General features: G+C 47.6%; 1 protein-coding gene across 1 annotated transcript in view; it reads left to right on the forward strand.

The window, feature by feature from the left end:
- LOC125467663 (butyrophilin subfamily 1 member A1-like) overlaps positions 1-18,800 on the forward strand; it is a 103,558-nt gene that overhangs the window by 77,941 nt on the left and 6,817 nt on the right. Inside the window, exons 3-5 of the mRNA XM_048563801.2 lie at positions 7,536-7,655; positions 11,475-11,813; positions 17,718-18,002. Of these exons, the coding sequence (XP_048419758.1) occupies positions 7,536-7,655; positions 11,475-11,813; positions 17,718-18,002 (744 nt within the window). The remainder of the gene's footprint in view (positions 1-7,535; positions 7,656-11,474; positions 11,814-17,717; positions 18,003-18,800) is intronic.

Raw genomic sequence — 18,800 nt, forward strand, 5'->3', positions numbered from 1 at the left:
GAGGTGTAGTGTTTTCGTAAAACAAACAAGGGCAGGACTTATACAATTAAAAGTAGGTGCTGTTATAGAACAGAGAGACCTAGGGGTGTAGCACACTTACCTTCATTGCTCAGACCTTTGAGTATAGAAGTTGGGACATCATGGTGAGGTTGTACAGGGCATTAGTAAGGCTTCTTTCACAGAATGACTACAGCCCCTCAAGTCTACACAAACCATCCAAAGAGCATCCCAGCCAGGGCCATACCCCCTTCCCTATTCACTCTAACCCTGCATTTCCCATGGCTAACCCACCTAACCTGCACATCCCTGGTCACGATAGGTAATTTAGCACGGCCAACCCACCCCAACTTGCACATCTTTGGACTGTGGGAGGAAACCAGAGCACCCGGAGGAAACCCACGCTGACACGGGGAGAATGTGCAAACTCCACACAGACAGTCACCCGAGGGTGGAATTGAACCTGGGTTCCTAGCACTGTGAGGCTGCAGTGCTAACCACCGAGCCATCGTGCCATATGTAGAGTGGTCACCCTCTTCTGGAGTACTATATCCAGTTCTGGTCACCCAGTTAGAGGAAGGATATTATTAATATGGAGAAGGTTAAGAACAGATATATCAGGATGTTGCTGGGAATGGAGGGTTTGAGTAATAAAGAGAGGTTGGCTAAGCTAGACTCTTTTCTTTAGAACATAGGAGGTTGAAGGATGATCTTAAAGAGGCTTATAAAATCATAGATAAATAATAGATAAAGCGAATGGCAGGTGTCTTTTCCCTAGGGTGGGGGATTTCTAGATTAGGGAGCACATTTTTAAGGTGAGAGGTGAAAGCTTTAGTAGGACCTGAGGGTAACTTTTTCACACAGAGGCTGGTGCATATATGGGACAAGCTGTCAGCGGAAGTGGTATTTGCAGATACATTACAACATTTAAAAGACATTTGGACAGGTACATGAATAGGAAAGGTTTATAGAGACATGGGCCAAGCACAGGCAACTGGGACTAGTTTATTTTGGGCAACTTGGTTGCGATGGGCGAGTTGGGCCGCAGGGTCACTTCCTGTGCATTATTACTGTAGGAATATAGTTAGATCTAACAGCTTGGCCTCAACTGCTTTCTGTGGAAGAGAATTCCATAGGCTCCCACTCTGTGGGTGAACAGACTTCTCCTCGTCTCAGTCCAGTCCTACCCCATATCCTTAGGCTACGACCCCTCCCCCAGTTCTGGACTCCCCAGTCAATGGGAGCACCCTTCGTGTGTTTGCCCTGCCTCTTCCTGTTCAGCTGCTTCCTGTGGGACTTACTCTGTAAAGAGAAACTGTGTGAAGAAGCAGCAGCGATGGTAATCAGAGGATGATGTGGAGATGCCGATCTCCAGGTTTATTTGAAAACACAAGCTATTGGAGCCCAGCACTTTCCTCGGGCGCAGTGTGAGAGAGAGAGAGTATAAGACAGAATTTATAAGCAGAAAAGTAGCAACCCTAAAACTGGCCACCTCTTGTTGTTGAATTTTTAATCAGTTTGGAAGATCACTGATTAAAATGCAAAATCCAGATTCCTTTCAAGTCATCGGCCCTAGACAATTAAAGGCTTTTATCAATGAATACAAGAGATGACTTCTCAGGTCAGACAATACATTTTAGGTGTTACTTTTTTGCTTGTAAATTCTGTGTCTTTTTTCCTTTATTCATTAACGGGATGAGAGTGTCGCTGACCAGGCCAGCATTTATTGCCCATCCTGAATTGCCCAGAGGGCAGTTCAGAGTCAACCATGTGGCCATGGGTCTGGAGTCACATGTAGGCCAGACCAGGTTAGGATGGCAGTTTCCTTCCCTAAAGGACATTGACGAACCCGTTAGTTTTTCCAACAATCAACAATGGATTCATGGTCGTCATTAGATTCTTAATTCCAGATTTTTATTGAATGCAAATTCCACCATCTGCTGTGGCAGGATTAAAACCAGGGTCCCCAAAACATTACCTGGGTCTCTGATTTAACAGTCCAGCGATAATACCTCTAGGCCATCGCCTCCCACTCTCTGCCTCAGTACGCCTGAGGAAGGAGCTGGGCTCCAAAAGCTTGCATAATCAGAGGAGATAGATTGGAGACAGTTGCTTAAACAAGCTCATAACCTGAGGGAGGAGAGCTTAATAAATACAAGGCGAGTTGTGGTGATGTGGAATATAGCCCCTGAAAGCACAGGGGAAATGTGTTCAGTCATTAAGAGTTGAGAAAAAAAGTCTGCATCTGTGTGAAGAAAGGGAAAGGAATGACGACACACAGCTTGTTTTAAAATATTTATTCCTGCAAGGGACGTGGGCATTTCTGGTGAGGTCAACATATATTGCCGATCCCCAAGTGCCCTGTCGCTGGTGGTGATGACCTGCCCTCTGAATCTGTGCAGTCCCTGTGCTGCAGGGATCTGTTAGGGAGAGATCCACTGACAGCGAGTGATCTACGTCCAAGTTAGGACGGGGGTGTGGCTGAGGGGGGGGGTCCATGTATCCACTGCCCCTGCCCTTCCAGATGGCAGGGGATTGCAAGTTTTGAAGGTGCTGCCTAGAAAAATGTTCCACAGACAGAGAAGCAGGAACAGCTGCCTTGTGGTAATCGCTGATCACAACAGCCAAACCCGTGGCTGGGCTTAGATACTCATTAGCACTCTGCCCGCACTTACACTCCAGCGATTTCAACACGAGGCAGGTCAGGGCGAAGATCGGCCTGCCCTGTTGACTCTCAGTTGCCGAACCCTCGTTATTATTGTTTCACAGACATTTCACATTCTGCTGCAGTTGCCGTTTATCGAGCAGTTAACTCCCACGATGGGGCTCCCTGAGTGTTGTTTGTGGTAAATGGGAGGGAGCTGAAGATTAACATTCCAGACGAATTGTGAAATAATGGGTCGATTCTCCTTCACTCCACCCTCCAGATGTCTCTCTCTCTCTCTCTTTGCTTCGCTTCATGTGTCAATGCAGCTGGTCAGGCCCAGCCTCTGTGAAGGCAAGAGGACCACTGGGGTCTTTTCCAGGGCAGCGCGGTGGCTCAGTGGTTAGCACTGCTGCCTCACAGCACCAGGGACCTGGGTTCGATTCCAGTCTCGGGCGACTGACTGTGTGGAGTTTGCACATTCTCCCCGTGTCTGCGCGGGTTTCCTCCCACGGCCCAAAGATGTGCAGGTTAGGGTGGACTGGCCGGGCTAAATTGCCCGTGGTGTTCAGGGATGTGCAGGCTGGGTGGGTTAGCCATGGGAAATACAGGGATAGGGTGGGGTTCCCGGAGGGTTGGTGTGGATCTTATGGGCTGAATGGCCTGCTTCCACACTGTAAGGATTCTCTGCTTCAGACCCAGGCTTTGCACAATCCAGGGACAGCCTTTTGCCTGACTCTGACAGGGGTGGGGTGAACTGACCATGGCTCCAGTGATGAGGGTCCACACGTCTGGGTCAGAAATTTGTGACTGTCTTCCCCCCCCCACCCGAGGTTTGAGCACAGGGCAGTCAGCAGCAGGGTAATAGTGCTGCGTCTCTGTGTTGTGGCCCTTCGACACAGGGACAAGGGAGGGTTCATTCCCCCTTAGGCGAAGACCGAAGTGAGCACGATCACTGTGACTTGTCATTCGGCACTTTGCACTCAACCAACAGCTCAAACCGTGGGCGGTGACGTGTCTTGTATTTTGTGGGATCTTGCTGTGCGCCTAATGATCACTCCCTTCCCGCTTCAGGAGTTCATTTCCTGAACTGGGAGATGCTTGAGGTTTATGGTGAACAACTTTCTTGAATCAGGGTGGGGTGCAGGGGCTAACGGCAGGGATGAGACACCCCCCCCACACCCACCGAGTGGGGCAAATGGAGCATATTATAGGCAGGAGGGTTTGACCACTTTTAGGGAGGAAGTGGAACTGGATTTCATAGGCTAGGCTGGTACAAAGAAAGTGGGGGGTTGGGGGTGAGGGTTAATACCTTCGGGGGGAGGGAGAAGTGGAAAGGGGTGGCAAGAGAGGGAGAGAGAGAGCACACGCTGAAAAGGCATACTATCCTCTGAAGATAGTTACCTCCCTTTCCCTTCCTACACCTACCCTATAAACAATTGAAACCAGGAAGGCCACTCCAGTCCAACTGCCCATGCCAACCATGCCACCCCTGGTGTGGGCAGTGCATAATTTACACAAGTAGTCTGCAAACTTGTTGATGGTTAATTCTTTCATTATAAATCTGGGCAGGCTGGTGGATCTTGTCTTTCCAGTATCCAGTGTGAAAGTGAAAATCTCCAAAATCTCCCCTATCCCAGAGGACCACAGGCAGTTCACTCAGAGAGCTAGAGGGAGATGTCAAAAGAAGGTGAGAGAGAGAGAGAGATGGAGGGAGGAGAGAGGAAGAGAAAGAGCTAGAGAGAAGGAGGGGGGAGAGAGAGAGCTAAATTAGAGAGAGAGAGAGATAGGGAGACGGAGAGAGAGAGAGGAAGGAAGACGTGAAAAGGGGTGGCAAGAGAGGGAGAGAGAGCACACGCTGGAAGAGAGAGAGCGCATGCTAGGGACAAGCAGAGCTTGGTAGAGAGTGGGGGGGAGAGAGAGAGAGGAGAGGGGACAGCTAGAGAGAAAGGGAGAGGGAGAGAATTGGATAAAGAGAAGTAGAGAGCTAGAGGGAGAGAAGAAGAGGCAGCAGGTGCTGAGTTCAATCTGAGGGCCAATGTGCTTGAGGCAAATGGAGAAGATGAGAAGGAGAGTCCTTCGTTGTAATATTGTTAACTTGGTAATATTGTGAATAGGCCCATGTCTAAGGAGAGATGTGCTGGCTTTGGAAGGTCTCCAGCGGAGGTATACAAGCATGATCCTGAGATGAAGGGCTTGTCATGTGAGGAGTGGTTGAGGTCTCTAGGTTGGTGCTTGATGGAGTTTAGAAGGATGATATAGGAGCATCTGATTGAAACTTACTGAATACTGAGAGGCCTGGATAGAGTGGATGTGGAGAAGATGTTTCCACTAGTAGGAGTGACTAGAACCTGAGGGTACAGCCTCAGCCTGAAGGGACAACCCTTTCGAACTGAGATGAGGTGGAATTTCTTCAGCCAGAGGATGGTGAATCAGTGAAACTCATTGCTGCAGAGGGCTGTGGAGGTCAAGTCATTGAGTATATTTAAGACAGAGATAGATAAGTTCTTGATTAGTCAGGGGGATCAAGGGTCATGGGGGAGAAGGGAGGAGAATGGGAAACATATCAGGCATGATTGAATGGTGAGGCAGATTTGATGGGCTGAAAGGCCACATGACATAGAAGCAGAATTAGCCATATGGTAATCTCCAATGGTGCAGGAATTGAACCCAGGTCACAAACTTGCAGTCCATCCAACTGAGCTAATCGAATCTCTCCACCCGCCCTCATGTGTTATAGGAACAGGTGGGGGATGTGCAGAAAGAGAGTGACCTGGGTATCCAGAGATTAACCGAGTTCACATACCCAGGTGTCGATGCCCTTCCACAGTGGGGAGGTGTTAGAAATGTAATGGGGGTTAAAGCGGTGACATAGGGCACAGGATGGAGTGTCAATCGAAAGCAATGTAGTCTGAGATGGGGGAAATCTCAATGGGCCGAATGGCCTAATTTGGCTCCTAAATCAAGTGGTTTTACAGTAATCTCAGGAGGTGCAGGAATTGAACCCAGGCCTTTGGCATCCCAAACCTGCAGTGGGTCAGGATTGCAGACCGAGTGCAGAGAGATCGGTGTCAGAGCGAGCTGCAGGGTTAGAAATGGCAGGAGCAGGTAGTTTGTGGACTGAACTGAGCTGTTTCTCAGATCATTATTAAATCTCTGCCTGGAATTTGGATGTTTATCGTACATAGACAGGTTGCAGAAGCATGGCTAATATTCCGTCAATTTTTAAAGGTCAAAAGGTGATCTGAATAAGGTACTCTGAATATTAAAGTGTATGGGGCAAATCTGCAACATCGGGCCAGTCTTAAAATAAGAGGAAGACCTTTCCCAGAGTGATGTCAGGAAACACTTGTTTTTTTTCTCCAAACTGAGGACACTCTCAAAATGATGGCATGATAGATTGAAACTTTCAATCCTGAGATGGATAAAACTCTTGTTAGTCAGATGAGTGGAGTTCAGATATGATCCAGTTAATCAGCACACGAGGGGTTGAATGGGTACTTCTGTTTCAACCTGCTTCTGTAATTGTCTGTGGGTATCCCTGGCTAGGCCAGTGTTTATTGCCAATCTCCTACACCTTGTCAGAATATGCTGCCCTTCTCGAACTATTGCATTCCCCCACGGCCTCAGGGGGCTGTAGGGTCTCCTGTAGACTTGTTTTGGAGGCCATATATATTTGACCCAGCAATGGTGAAGGAACAGCAAACTGGGTCCACATTCACTGGGATCTTGCAGGGTGATGGTGTTCCTGAGATGACTGACCTCTCACGACCACAACCATCCTGTCATGTGTCAGGTATGACTCCAACCAGCGGAGAGTTTGCTTCTCGATTTCAGTTTTGCTAGGGCTCCTTGACGCCACACTCGGTTGAACGCAGCCTTGATGTCATGGGCTGTCACTCTCACCCCACCTCTGGAATTTGGCTCTTTTGCCCGTGTTTGAACCAAGGCTGTAATGAGGTCAGAAGCTGAGTGGTCCTGGCGGAACCCAAACTGGGCGTCACTGAGCAGGTGACCCTCTCTGATGAAGGGTCTAGGCCCGAAACGTCAGCTTTTGTGCTCCTGAGATGCTGCTGGGCCTGCTGTGTTCATCCAGCCTCACATTTTATTATCTTGGATTCTCCAGCATCTGCAGTTCCCATTATCACTGAGCAGGTTATTGCTGAGCAGTTCCTGCAGGATAGCGCTGTTACTGACATCTTCCATCACTTTACTGATCGAGAGGAGACCGATGGAGGTTGTAACTGGCCAGGATGGACTTGCCCTGCTTCTTGTGAACAGGGCATACCTCTCCACATTGCTGCGCCGATGCCAGTGTGGGCACTTGAAGTTTGAATTGAGCCCACGGAATCCCATCAGTGTCAGATTTGCTTGCCCGGTGACTGCTGATGGATCCCCTTCTCTGTTCTCTGGCAGCGAAGCACTCCAGGGAAGTGGACAGCTCAGGCTGTCTCTTCCAGTTGGGTGTTGTAAACAGGGACGGGGCAGAAAATCAGGGAAGACCCCCCTTTTTGTCCATTCCAGGGCAAACAGGGGCTGGGTGACAAATGCTTCAGTGTGTGATGCTCACACGTTCAACGCACCTTAAATAAATTGTGGTAAATGGGGCGGGAATGAGGAGTTAGGTCAAATTACCCTACTGTGTGCTGCAGGAAGTGTCTGACCAGGCTGAGCGTGGGCTTAATATTGCTGGAGGCGTTTTTTTTTATTTAGAAGTAGCCCTTTGACCTGTCTTTGATAGCGCACAGTGAGGTGACGATGAAAAGAGGGTTTCTTAGGGGGGATGGACTGCAGAGCAGGGGTGTGGCTAGGAAACCCCATGCTGGGGAGGAAGGTGGGGAACCGGGAGGCAGAGAGCCGAGGGAGTGACGCTACTTTCTCCCATCTTTTCCAGAATGCCCAGGGGACGGCCCAGGATCGGATCGAAGGTGCAGCCTACTGACTGAGCTGTTTCTGCAGGCCCTCATACTCTCAGGATGTGCATTTGTCTCGTACCTGTGCGACTCGCAGCGAGGTGAGGCTGTCATGGGCCACTGACCTGACGGGTAGACAGCGGCTAATCCCTTCCTCCCTCAGAGAGGGTGGAGATGTCAGCCAGTGCCTGCTTCCAGTTCTCATCCCCTTCTTTTTTTTCCCCCCGAAGATCACCATACCCTGACCTTTATTATTGGGCTCTGTGGCCGCATCAACCTGCTGAGATCACTCTGCCCTTTCAGTCCTGACCTCTTCCGTCAGACGCCTGACTGTAACCACTTTATTAAACTCCAGGCCTTAACCCTTTGCCCTCACCGTTCCTCCAACCCCCTTCTCTTTCTTTAAGCCCTTTCCCTCAACTCATTCGAAATACCGAGGCAGCGATGGTTAAACCAGAATGCATTGCCTCGGAGAAGGTGATGGCGAGCTGTTGCTGTCCTTGGGCCCATACTGTTAGGCAGGGAGTTCCAGGCTCTCCACGCAGGGACAGTGAAGGCGCAGTGACACGCTGCCAAGTCAGGATGGTGAGTGGTGCTGGTGTTCCCATGCTTACTGTCCTTGGAATAGGGGTGGCAGCTCTGGAAGGTGCTGTCGGAGGAGCCTGGGTGAGTGACTGCAGTTCGTCTTTTAGCGATGCGGTGATGCGGCTGGGGAGTGAATGTTGAAGGAGGTAGATTTGATTTGATCTGATTTGATTTATTATTGTCACATGTACCTAGGAACAGTGAAAAGTTTTGCTTTGCATGCAGTACCGGCAGTGCATAATAGAACAGAGCGAGGAATGCAGTGTCACGGCCGCAGAGAAGCTGCACAGAGAGTGAGATCAACATTAAATTTGAAACTTGAGAGGTCCATTTAGAAACCTAATAACAGCGGGGAAGGGGCTGTTCTTGAATCTGTTGGTCCGTGTGTTTAAGCTTTTCTATCTTCTGCCTAATGGTAGAGATGACAGCCAGGGTAGAAGTGGTCTTTGATGATGTTCGCTGCCTTTCTGAGGCAGCAAGACATACAGATGGAGTCAATGGGTGGAAGGCTGGTTTACCTGATGGATTAGGCTGCGTTCACAACTCTCTGTAGTTTCTTGCAGTCCTGGGCAGAGCAGTTGCCGTACCAAGCCGTGATGCATCCAGACAGATGCAACACAGAAAGCATTCTACTAAAATTGGTAAGAGTCCTTACAGACATGCTGAGTTTCCTTCACCTCCTGGGGAAGTAGAGACATTGTTGTGCCTGTGATGTGGTGCCAGTCAAGTGGAGTCTGGATGGTGTCAAGCTTCTTGAGTGTTGTTGGGGCTGCACTCATCCAGGCAAGTGGGGAGTATTCCATCACACTCCTGGCTTGTGCCTTGTGGAAGTTGGCTTTGGGGACTGAGAGGATGAACTAAAAATTACCAATGCGCAGCCTTTCACCTTATCATTTCCATGCTGTAAACGGTAAACCCAGTTGGTTTAAGGTGATTGGTAACCCCCAGGATGTCAGTGATGGGCGATTCTGTGATGGTAATGCCATCGATTGTCAAGGTTGTTGGTTCAATTCTCTATTTTTGGAGATGGCCATTGCCTGGCACTTGTGTGTGTAAATGTTACTTGCCACATACCAGCCTAAGTCTGAATGTCATCCAAATACGTGAGCACAGACTGTTTTGAGTTGTAAATCTCACTCTATATCGGGAGGTCACGTCACTGCTGTACAGGACATTGGCTAGGCCACTTTTGGAATACTGCGTTCAATTCTGATCTCCCTGATATAGGAAGGATGCTGTGAAACTTGACAGACTTCAAAAAAGATTGACTAGGATGTTGCTGGGGTTGGAGGGTTTGAGCTTCAGGGAGAGACTGAATAGGCTGGGGCTGTTTTCCCTGGAAGTGAGGGGTGACCTTATAGAAGTTTACAAAATCACGAGGGGCAAGGATAGGTCGAACAGGCAAAGGTCTTTTCCCCAGGGGTGGGGGAGTCTGAAACTAGAAGGCGTGGGTTTAGGGTGAGAGGGGAAAGATTTAAAAGGGACGTGAGGGCGTACCTCTTTCACACAGAGGGTGGAGTGTGTGTGGAATGAGCTGCCAGAGGGAGTGGTGGAGGCTGGTACAGTTACAACATTCAAAAGGCACCTGGAGGGGTACATGAATAGGAAGGGTTTAGAGGGATATGGGCCAAATGGGACTAGATTGGTTTCAGATATCTGGTCAGCACGGACGAGTTGGACCGAAGGACTTGTTTCCATGCCATACAGCTCTGTGACTCTAACTTACTGGACTCAATGTTGTGTTTAACAAGTCTAGATCAGGCTCTCTGCCTCTGTCTTTGTTCTCTCTAGGTGGCTGTGTGCTTTTTCATTCTTGGCTTGTTTCTGTTTTCATTCTCATTGACTACAAAGTAGCCGCATGATGCATTCTCGCCCCATTTGGATATGACTGCTGTATCCTTGCTGTGTCCATTATTGCTGTCCTTTACCGTTAATTCATCAAAGGCACTCATGTCCAAGTTTTCCGGCCTTCTGTCTCAAACCCACCCATTTCTCCCTACAGCGTCCTGCTTCCGATGGCTTCCTACATCTCTGTCTACCGTCAGTTATTATGGTGAATGGGCATCTGGTTCTGGACTCATTAGCTTAATTTCTCTGTCTGTGCACAGTCTCTGCCTGACTTGCTGAGTATCTCCAGTATTTTGCTTGCCTCTTGTCATGCCTCTGCTGGGATAATGCGCTGGAAACCAAGTACTGTAATTCCCAGGGTCGTAAAGTAAAAGATTCTATCAAAGTATGCAGAATTTCACCAATTGACGTGCCTTTTTAGCTGCAGGCTGAAGGAAAGCATGCATGTTTCTATAGATAACGAGAATTACGATTAATTGCAAGTAAATAGTTTTAAATGACAGGGTAACAATTGCGAACTGTCCATACATAACTCTAATAGTTAACATTCCAAACAATTTATAAAATCCCCCCCTCCCTGAGCCCCAACAACACACACGTTTTTATATATATACAAATACGCATGCGTACATACACACGCTCATAGACACAGACACACACAAACAAAGATACACACATGTACACAAACACACACACATAAACCCATACACACATTATAAATATACACACACACAAACACACACACCCCTATACATATATTATAAACACACTCCCACACAGACTCATGCATACACACGCGCACGCACACACATACACACATTATACATAGACTCCCACACACACACACACCCCTGTACACATATTATAAATACACTCCCACACAGGTTCATACATACGTGCGCACACACACACATTATAAATACACTCCCAGATTCTCACATACACACATACATACACACACACACACACACACACACACATTATAAATACACTCCCACGCAGACTCGGGCGCGCGCGCGCGCACACACACACACCTATGCACATATATATATAAACACACTCCCACACAGACTCATACATACGTACACACATGCGCACGAGCACACACACACACACACACACCCCTATTCACATATTATAAATACACACCCACACACACTCACACATATGCGCTCACACACACACTGGTGTTATGGTTGGAGGAAAGTGAGCTGCCAGAGGAAATGGTGGAGGCTGATACAATTACAACATTTAAAAGGCATCTTGAGGGATACATAAAGAGGAAGCGTTCAGCAGGATATGGGCCGAATGGGACTAGACTGATTTAGGATATCTGGTCAGCATGGATGAGTTGGGCCAAAGAGTTGACTAGTGGTACGTTTGCTACTGACCATGGAGTTCCCTGAGAGTATCTCTCTGGCTAGTCAGGACTTGCTGCCCCATTATTGGTCAACTGTGTGTGCTCTTTTGCTTCCTCTTCATACCAGGTGGGTTCACCATTAAAGGGCCGGATTACCCCACCATCGCCCTCTTGGGGACAGACGTGGTTCTGAACTGCTCAGTGGTATTCCACAGGGAGGAGTCGAAGCTGCAGGTTGAATGGAGCAAGCCGGAATCTGGAGCCAAGGTTCTGGTGTGCGAAGACATCCCAGAAGGTCCATGCCGAGACTACTGGGCTGGGGTGCAGCACTTTGAGGGCGAGCTGGGGTCAGGAAACGTGTCGATCAAACTGCAGGAGGTGAAGGTTTCGGACGCTGGGAGATATCGGTGTGCTGTCACATCCAGTAGCTATTCCAGCCATGTGAGCATGGAGCTGAGCATTGTGGGTAAGAGGAGCGGCTTAACTGCAGCAGGCTGGGCGTTACAGTGGTGTAGTGGTAATGTCATTTGGCCAGTCGTCCAGAAGGCTAGGCCAATGCTAAGAGGGCCGTGAGTTCGAATCCCGACACATCAGTTGGCGGAGCTTAAATGTGGTTCAGGATTGAACACTTGTCTCGCTCGCGGTTGCCATGGCAGCCGTTGAGTGTTGGGAGAAAACAAGTGGGGCTTACTAATGTTCCTGAGGGAGGGGAAGCCTACCAGCCTTACCTGGTCATATGACTCTTAACCACCCTGTGAAATAGCTGGGCAAGCTACCCAGTTCAAGGGCAACCAGGGGATGGGCAAGAAATGATTGCCCAGCTGGTGATGCCCAGGTCATACAAAGGAACAAAAACAGAAGTTGCTGGAAAATCTCATTTCCCCTCTCACCTTAAACCCATGAGTATATTTATAATATGTGCATAGGGGTGTGTGCGTGTGTGTGTGTGTGTGTGTGTGTGTGTGTGTGTCCCAGCAGTGATAGTGGAGTCAGAGACTTTAGAGACTTCGAAGAGACTCTTGGATAGGCACATGGAGGATAGTAAAATGTAGGGTATGCAGGGTAGTTTGATCTTTAGGAGAATAATAGGTCAGCACAACATTGTGGGCCAAAGGGCCTGTGCTGTGCTGTACCGTTCTATGTTCTGTGTTTGACTGGCAGCGTCTGTGGAGAGAAATCAGAGTTACGGTTTTGGGTTGAGATGTTACGAGGGAGGGTCAATGGACCCGAAACGCTGACCCTGATTTCTCTCCACGGATGCTGGCAGACCTGAGGAGCTTTCTGTTTTGATCTGATGAAGGCCCACCCCGCAGCCTCTGGGGCGAGGCCCCCCCCACCAAACCATGAGTCAGAATGTTATTGCTTCGAGTGCTGCGCAGGACTGGTAATCCTGAGGCCCCAGGCTCATGTTCTGAGGGCTCAGGTTAGAATGCCGCCATGGGCAATCGGGGAAATTTGAGTTCAGTTAATGAACCTGGATTTAAAAGCGCGGAACCATTGTCAGTTGTCATCGGAGCTGCGCCTGGCCTGTGTGTGACTTGAAGCACACCGAAGTGTGCGTAATTTATAATTGCCTCCTGACATGGCCAAGTACCTCATCCAATCGCATCAAACCACCCCAAAGTCTGGCACAAGAAATAGAAGTAGATGGGCCGCCTGGCATTGACCTCAGCACCAGGAAAGGTAACGCCCGTCGACCCTGCAAAGTCCTCCTCCCTGACACCTGGGGGCTTAGTGCCAAAACTGGGAGAGCTGTCTCTCAGACTGGTCGAGCAACAGCCTGACATAGTCATACTCAAGAAATTGTACCTCGCTGCCAACGTGCCAGACACAACCATCACCCATCCCAGTGTGTGCCTCACTAACAGACTCAGCAGTGCTGGTAGGACATCAGTATACAGTCAGGAGGGAACTGCCCTGAGAATCCTTAATATTGACTCTATATATCCATGGCATTAAACACAGGCAAGGAAACCTCCTACCAATTACCAGATACCACCCTCTCTTGGCTGATGAATCAGTATTCCTCCATGTTGAACAATAGTTGGAGGAAGCATTGATGATGGGAAGGGCAGAAAATGTACTGTGGATGGGGGATTTCAATGCCCACCACTATACATGGCTCGACAGCAGCACGACTGATTGAGCTGGCTGGGTCCTAGAGGACAAAGCTGCTAGGCTGGTTCTGTCACAGGTGGTGAGGGAGCCAATGTGAGAGAAGAACATGCTAGACCTCATCCTTACCAATCTGCCAGCTGCAGATGCATCTGTCCACAATAGTATCAGCAACAGCGACCACCACACAGTCCTTGTGAAGATGAAGTCCTGCCTTCACGTTGAGAATAACCTCCATCATTTTGTGTGGCACTGTCACTGTGCTAAATGGGACAGACTTTGTATAGATCCAGCAACACAATACTGAGCATCCATGAGGCGCTCTGGGCTGTTGATAGCAGCAGAATTGTACTCCAGCACAATTGGTATATCCCCCACTCAACCAATACCATCGAGCCAGGGGATCAACCCTGGTTCCATGGAGAGTACAGGAGGGGATGCCAGGAGCAGCACCAGGCTTACCTGAAGATGAGGTATCAACCTGGTGAAGCCACCAAACAGAACTGCCAAACAGCAGAAGCAGCAAGTCATAGACAGAACTAAGTGATCCCACAGCCAATGGATCAGATCTAAGCTCTGCAGTTCTGCCACATCCAGTCATGAATGGTGGTGCACAATTAAAGAACTCACTGGAGGATGGCTCTCCACAAATCCTCAATGATGGAAGAGCACATCAGCGCAAAAGATAACGCTGAAGTATTCACAGCAATCTTCAGCCAGAAGTGCCGACTGGATAATGCATCTCAGCTGTGCCCAGTGATCCCCAACATAATAGATACCAGCCTTCAGCTAATTTGATTCACCCCACATGATATCAAGAATTGGAGACTGCAAAGGCTACAGGCCTTGACAACATTTTGGCAATAGCACTTCAGACTTGTGCTACAGATCCTAGTGTTTACTCGGCAAGTTGCTCCAGTACAGATATAACTCTGGCATATACTGACTGTGAAAAATTGCAGGTATGTCCTGTACGTAAAAAGGTGAAATCTATACCAGCTAATTACCACCCCATCAGTCTACTCTCGATCATCAGTAAACTGATGGAAGTGTTGTTATCAATGCTAATTAGCTGACAATAACTTGCTCACCCATACGCAGTTTGTGTTTTACAAGGTTCATTCAGATCTAACCTCATTACAGCCTTGGTCCAAACGTGGACAATATGCTAAATTAGGGGGAAGAAATGTGAGTGACCGTCTTTGGCATCAAGGTGCCCTTGTTAAAACTCGAGTGAATGAAAATCAAGTGCAAACTAGCCGATTGGAGCTATACCTGGCACATAAGAAGATGGTTGTGGTTGTTGGAGATCAGTCAGCTGAGCTCCAGGACATCTCTACAGGAGTTCCTTGGGGTAGTGTCCTAGGCCCAACCATCTTCAGCTGCTTCATCAGTGTCCTTACCTCCGTCATAAGGTACCTAACCTCTTGGCCAAATGCTCCAGATTGGAGTGACACCTTAGGATTTAAGGGCCTTAAATGGTGCATTATAAGGCTGTGGAAACCGGTTGCGTGGCAAATTGGAGCGGCAGGAGGCCATTTAGCCCTTCATGCCTGCCATGCCATTCATATGCTCATGGCTAATCATCCAACTCCATCCCCTGTTCCCACTTTCTCCCAATACCTGTTCATCCCTTCAGCCCAAAGAACTTCTTTTTTTAAGAACTCCTTCTTTAAAAGATTCAACTTTCTGTGGCAGAAATTTCCACAGGCTCCCCACTCTCTAGGTGAAGAGATTTCTCCTCCTATCTTAAATGGCCTATTCCATACCCTGAGACTGTGACCCCCTCGGTCTAGACTCCCTGCTCATCGAGAACATCCTTCCTCCATCTACCTTGCCTAGTCCTGTTTTGAATTTCACAGGTTTATATCAGATTATCCCCTCGTTCATCTGAACTCTAGTGAATGTATTCCTCGCTGATCTCATGTCTCTTCATACGCCAGCCCTGCCATCCCAAAAATCAGGCTGGTAAATCTTTTTGTTGCATTCCCTCAATAGCCAGAACATCCTTCCTTGGACCAGGAGATCAAAATTGCACAAAACAATTGATTTCCGATCTGTCTGTTCTGATGTGCTAATTTCCCCGTCAGACAACGACCTCCCTATGCAGTTCTTGCCATGAGCAAATGTTACCTTAGGTCTGAGGACATCCCCACTCAACATTTTCACTGGACTTTCCAATTGCCCTGAAATTGTCAAATGTTCTGCAGAAATGCAAGGGAATGGCAGAGAACACCTGGTGACAGACTTAAGCATTGAACAAAATCGAACTGCTGGGAATCTGAAGCAGAGGACAGAAAATGCTATCAACATAGAGTGAGGGAGAGAGAAAGTGAGTTAACTTTTCAGGGGTTAATGTTTCGCCGGAACTGGGAAACGCTGGAAAGGGAACAGTTGAAGTCGCAAGTTTGAGGCTGATAGATACAGCTGTCTCAGCTGCAACAAAAAGGTCAAATTCTCTCTCTGCTGCTGGATTGTTTCTTTCAGTGTTCCTTTCTCCTGGACTCGAAGGGAGATAACAGCACATGAGGATAATCTGATTTTGTTGAATTTGTCTTGCCAAGGGAGTGTTTATGGGATGCTGCCATATTGGAACATTTGATGATTAGCAGTTGAAGAACGTATTATTTTGTTTAGTATTTCAATAGGGACAAAGTTAAGCCAATTCTATTTTTTATGTTTACCCGTATTAGCGTTGTAGAGACACAGCATGGAAACAGTCCAACCAGTCTATGACAAATATCATCCCAAACTAAACTAGTCCCACCTGCCTGCTCATGGTTCATATTCCTCCAAACCTTTCCTATTCATGTACTTATCCAAATGTCTTTTCAATGTTGTAATTTTACCCACACCCAACCCTTCCTCAAGAAGTTCATTCCACACACCAACTACCCTCTGTGTGAAAAGTTTACTTCTCATGACTTTTTATTAAATCTCTCTCCTCTCACATTAATATACCCCGAGTTTTGAAATCCCCCATCCCAGAGAAAATCCCATTAACCCAAAGGGTGACACCGTGGCTCAGTGGTGAGCACTGCTGCCTCACAGCACCAGGGACCTGGGTTCGATTCCACCCTCAGGCGACTGCCTGTGTGGAGTTTGCACATTCTCCCCGTGTCTGCATGAGTTTCCTCCAGGTGCTCCAATTTCCTCCCACGGTCCAAACGTGGGCACATTGTTGGATTGGCTGTGCTGAGTTGTCCACAGTGTGCAGGCTAGGTGGGTTAGGCATGAAAGATGCAAGATTACAAAGATAGAGTAGGGAGTGAGTCTGGGCTCAAAACTGTTTGGAGGGTCAGTGTGGACTCAATGGGCCAAATGGCCTGCTTCTACACTGTAAGGATTCTGTTCCATTTATCCTCCTCATAATTTTATAAACTTCTGTCAGATTGCATCTCAAACTGCTACACTTCACTGACAAATGTCCTGACACTTTTATCCTTTCTATATAACTCAAACCTTCCATACCTCTTGGTAAGTCTCTTCTGAACCCTGTCCAGCTTAATAACATCCTTCCGATAACTCGACAGCCAAAACTGGACACAGTCTTCCAAAAGAGGCCTCACAATATCCTGTAAAACCTCAACATAACGTCCTAACTCCTATACTCAAAGGACTGAGCAATGAAGAAAAGCGTGCAAAATACCTTTTTAACCATCCTGCCGATATGTGACACAAATATCGGATAGTTATGTAACTGCACCCCCTGGGTCCCTCTGTTCTACAACACTACCCAAGGGTCTATCGTTAATTGTTTAAACCCCCCCCCTTGTTTGTTGTGTCAAAACGCAGTACCTCGCATTTACCCAGATTGAACTCCAGTTGCATTTTTCGGCCCATTGACCCACTTGATCAAGATCCCTTTGTAATTTTAGAAAACCTCCTTCACTGCCTAAAATGCTACCAATTCTGGTGTCATCTGCAAACCATGCCTTCTGTAATAAAGTGAGTTTAGCTTAAAGCCCTGTTGAATTAGAACTACTGTCGCTTGTACTCAAATACAAAATACAGTAAAATGTGTGCAATGTTGCCACATAAGCATCTAGGCACAAATTGTAGGTGCAAAAATAAAGAAGAGAAAAGCTAAAAGTTCAACATTACATTTCTTAGCGTAAATTAGGAAGATAAATCAAGTCATATCTGCAATGCCTTAAACTTGCCTGGAAATGAAGTAAAATGTTAGTGTCTAGACTATCTACTGGCTATGTTTTGGGGTGTTTTGGACTGAGTGAACCATCTTGTTTATTTTTAGCTTTTGGAACCAAACCAAGCTTATCGATCAGGCAGTCTAGCAACAACAGCTTGGAGTATACTTGCCAGTCGAAGGGCTGGTTCCCTGAACCGAATGTCATCTGGAAAGACAGTGATGGAAAGAACCTGGTGCCCTTGTCAACAGTGACTAAAGTCAGAGACGCACAGCAACTGTATGACGTGAAGGTCCAATACCAGCCAACTGGAGATGTTACATCATCTGTCACCTGCATCATCCACGACAGACTCCATAACATCAAGGAGGTGTCGACTGCACGTGTGAACGGTCAGTTAATGCAACTTGCCAAGTTTAAGGCTGGGTTTCTGTCCCGGAGTTCCTGTATGGAGATTGACCCCTCGTTCAGTGAGGGCATGTTGCTGCAGCAGATGGTGTATTTTCCCATTGCACACACAGGATGAGTGCAACACGGGGTTAGCTACAGAGTAAAGCTCCATATGCTCTTTTCAACTGATAATAAACCTCCCTCTGCATTGTCCCCATCAAATTCTCCTAAGACGGGTAGTATATGGGGATAGACATGGAGTAAAGCCAACTCTACACTTCTAAATAGAAAGTAAATATCCCTCGACACTGTCCCCCATCAAACATTCCAGGATAGGGACAGCACAGGGTTAGATACCGAATAAAGCTCCCTCTCTCTTTTAACCTGAAAGTAAGTCCATCTCTGAGTAAGTCTCCTTATACTCTTTTCAAGTAAAAATAAAGTAAAATAAGCTTTGACACTTTCCCAACCAAAGACTATCAGAACAGGAACAAGCATGAGGTTAGATAATGCTTTCTCTACCCTTTTAAACTGAAAGTAAGGCTTGTTTTAATCTTTGATGAGAAAGTAAAGCTCCCCTGACACAGTTCCCATCAAACACTCCCAGAACAGGTACAGCATGGAGTTAGATAGAGTAAAGCTCACTTCCTAGCAAATGCTGGTGGGTCAGCAGTGACTGTATTTGCTGTTGACTGTCCTTTTAGCCATCCACAGGCTTTGAAAGGGCTTTAGTGCAGGCCCTTACTATTCTGAGGGAGTCCTTACAGCAAATAATGCTAATTTGTGAAGTTTAAGGAATA

The sequence above is a fragment of the Stegostoma tigrinum genome, chromosome 34, assembly GCF_030684315.1.
Source record: "Stegostoma tigrinum isolate sSteTig4 chromosome 34, sSteTig4.hap1, whole genome shotgun sequence".
NCBI classification, from domain to species: domain Eukaryota; kingdom Metazoa; phylum Chordata; class Chondrichthyes; order Orectolobiformes; family Stegostomatidae; genus Stegostoma; species Stegostoma tigrinum.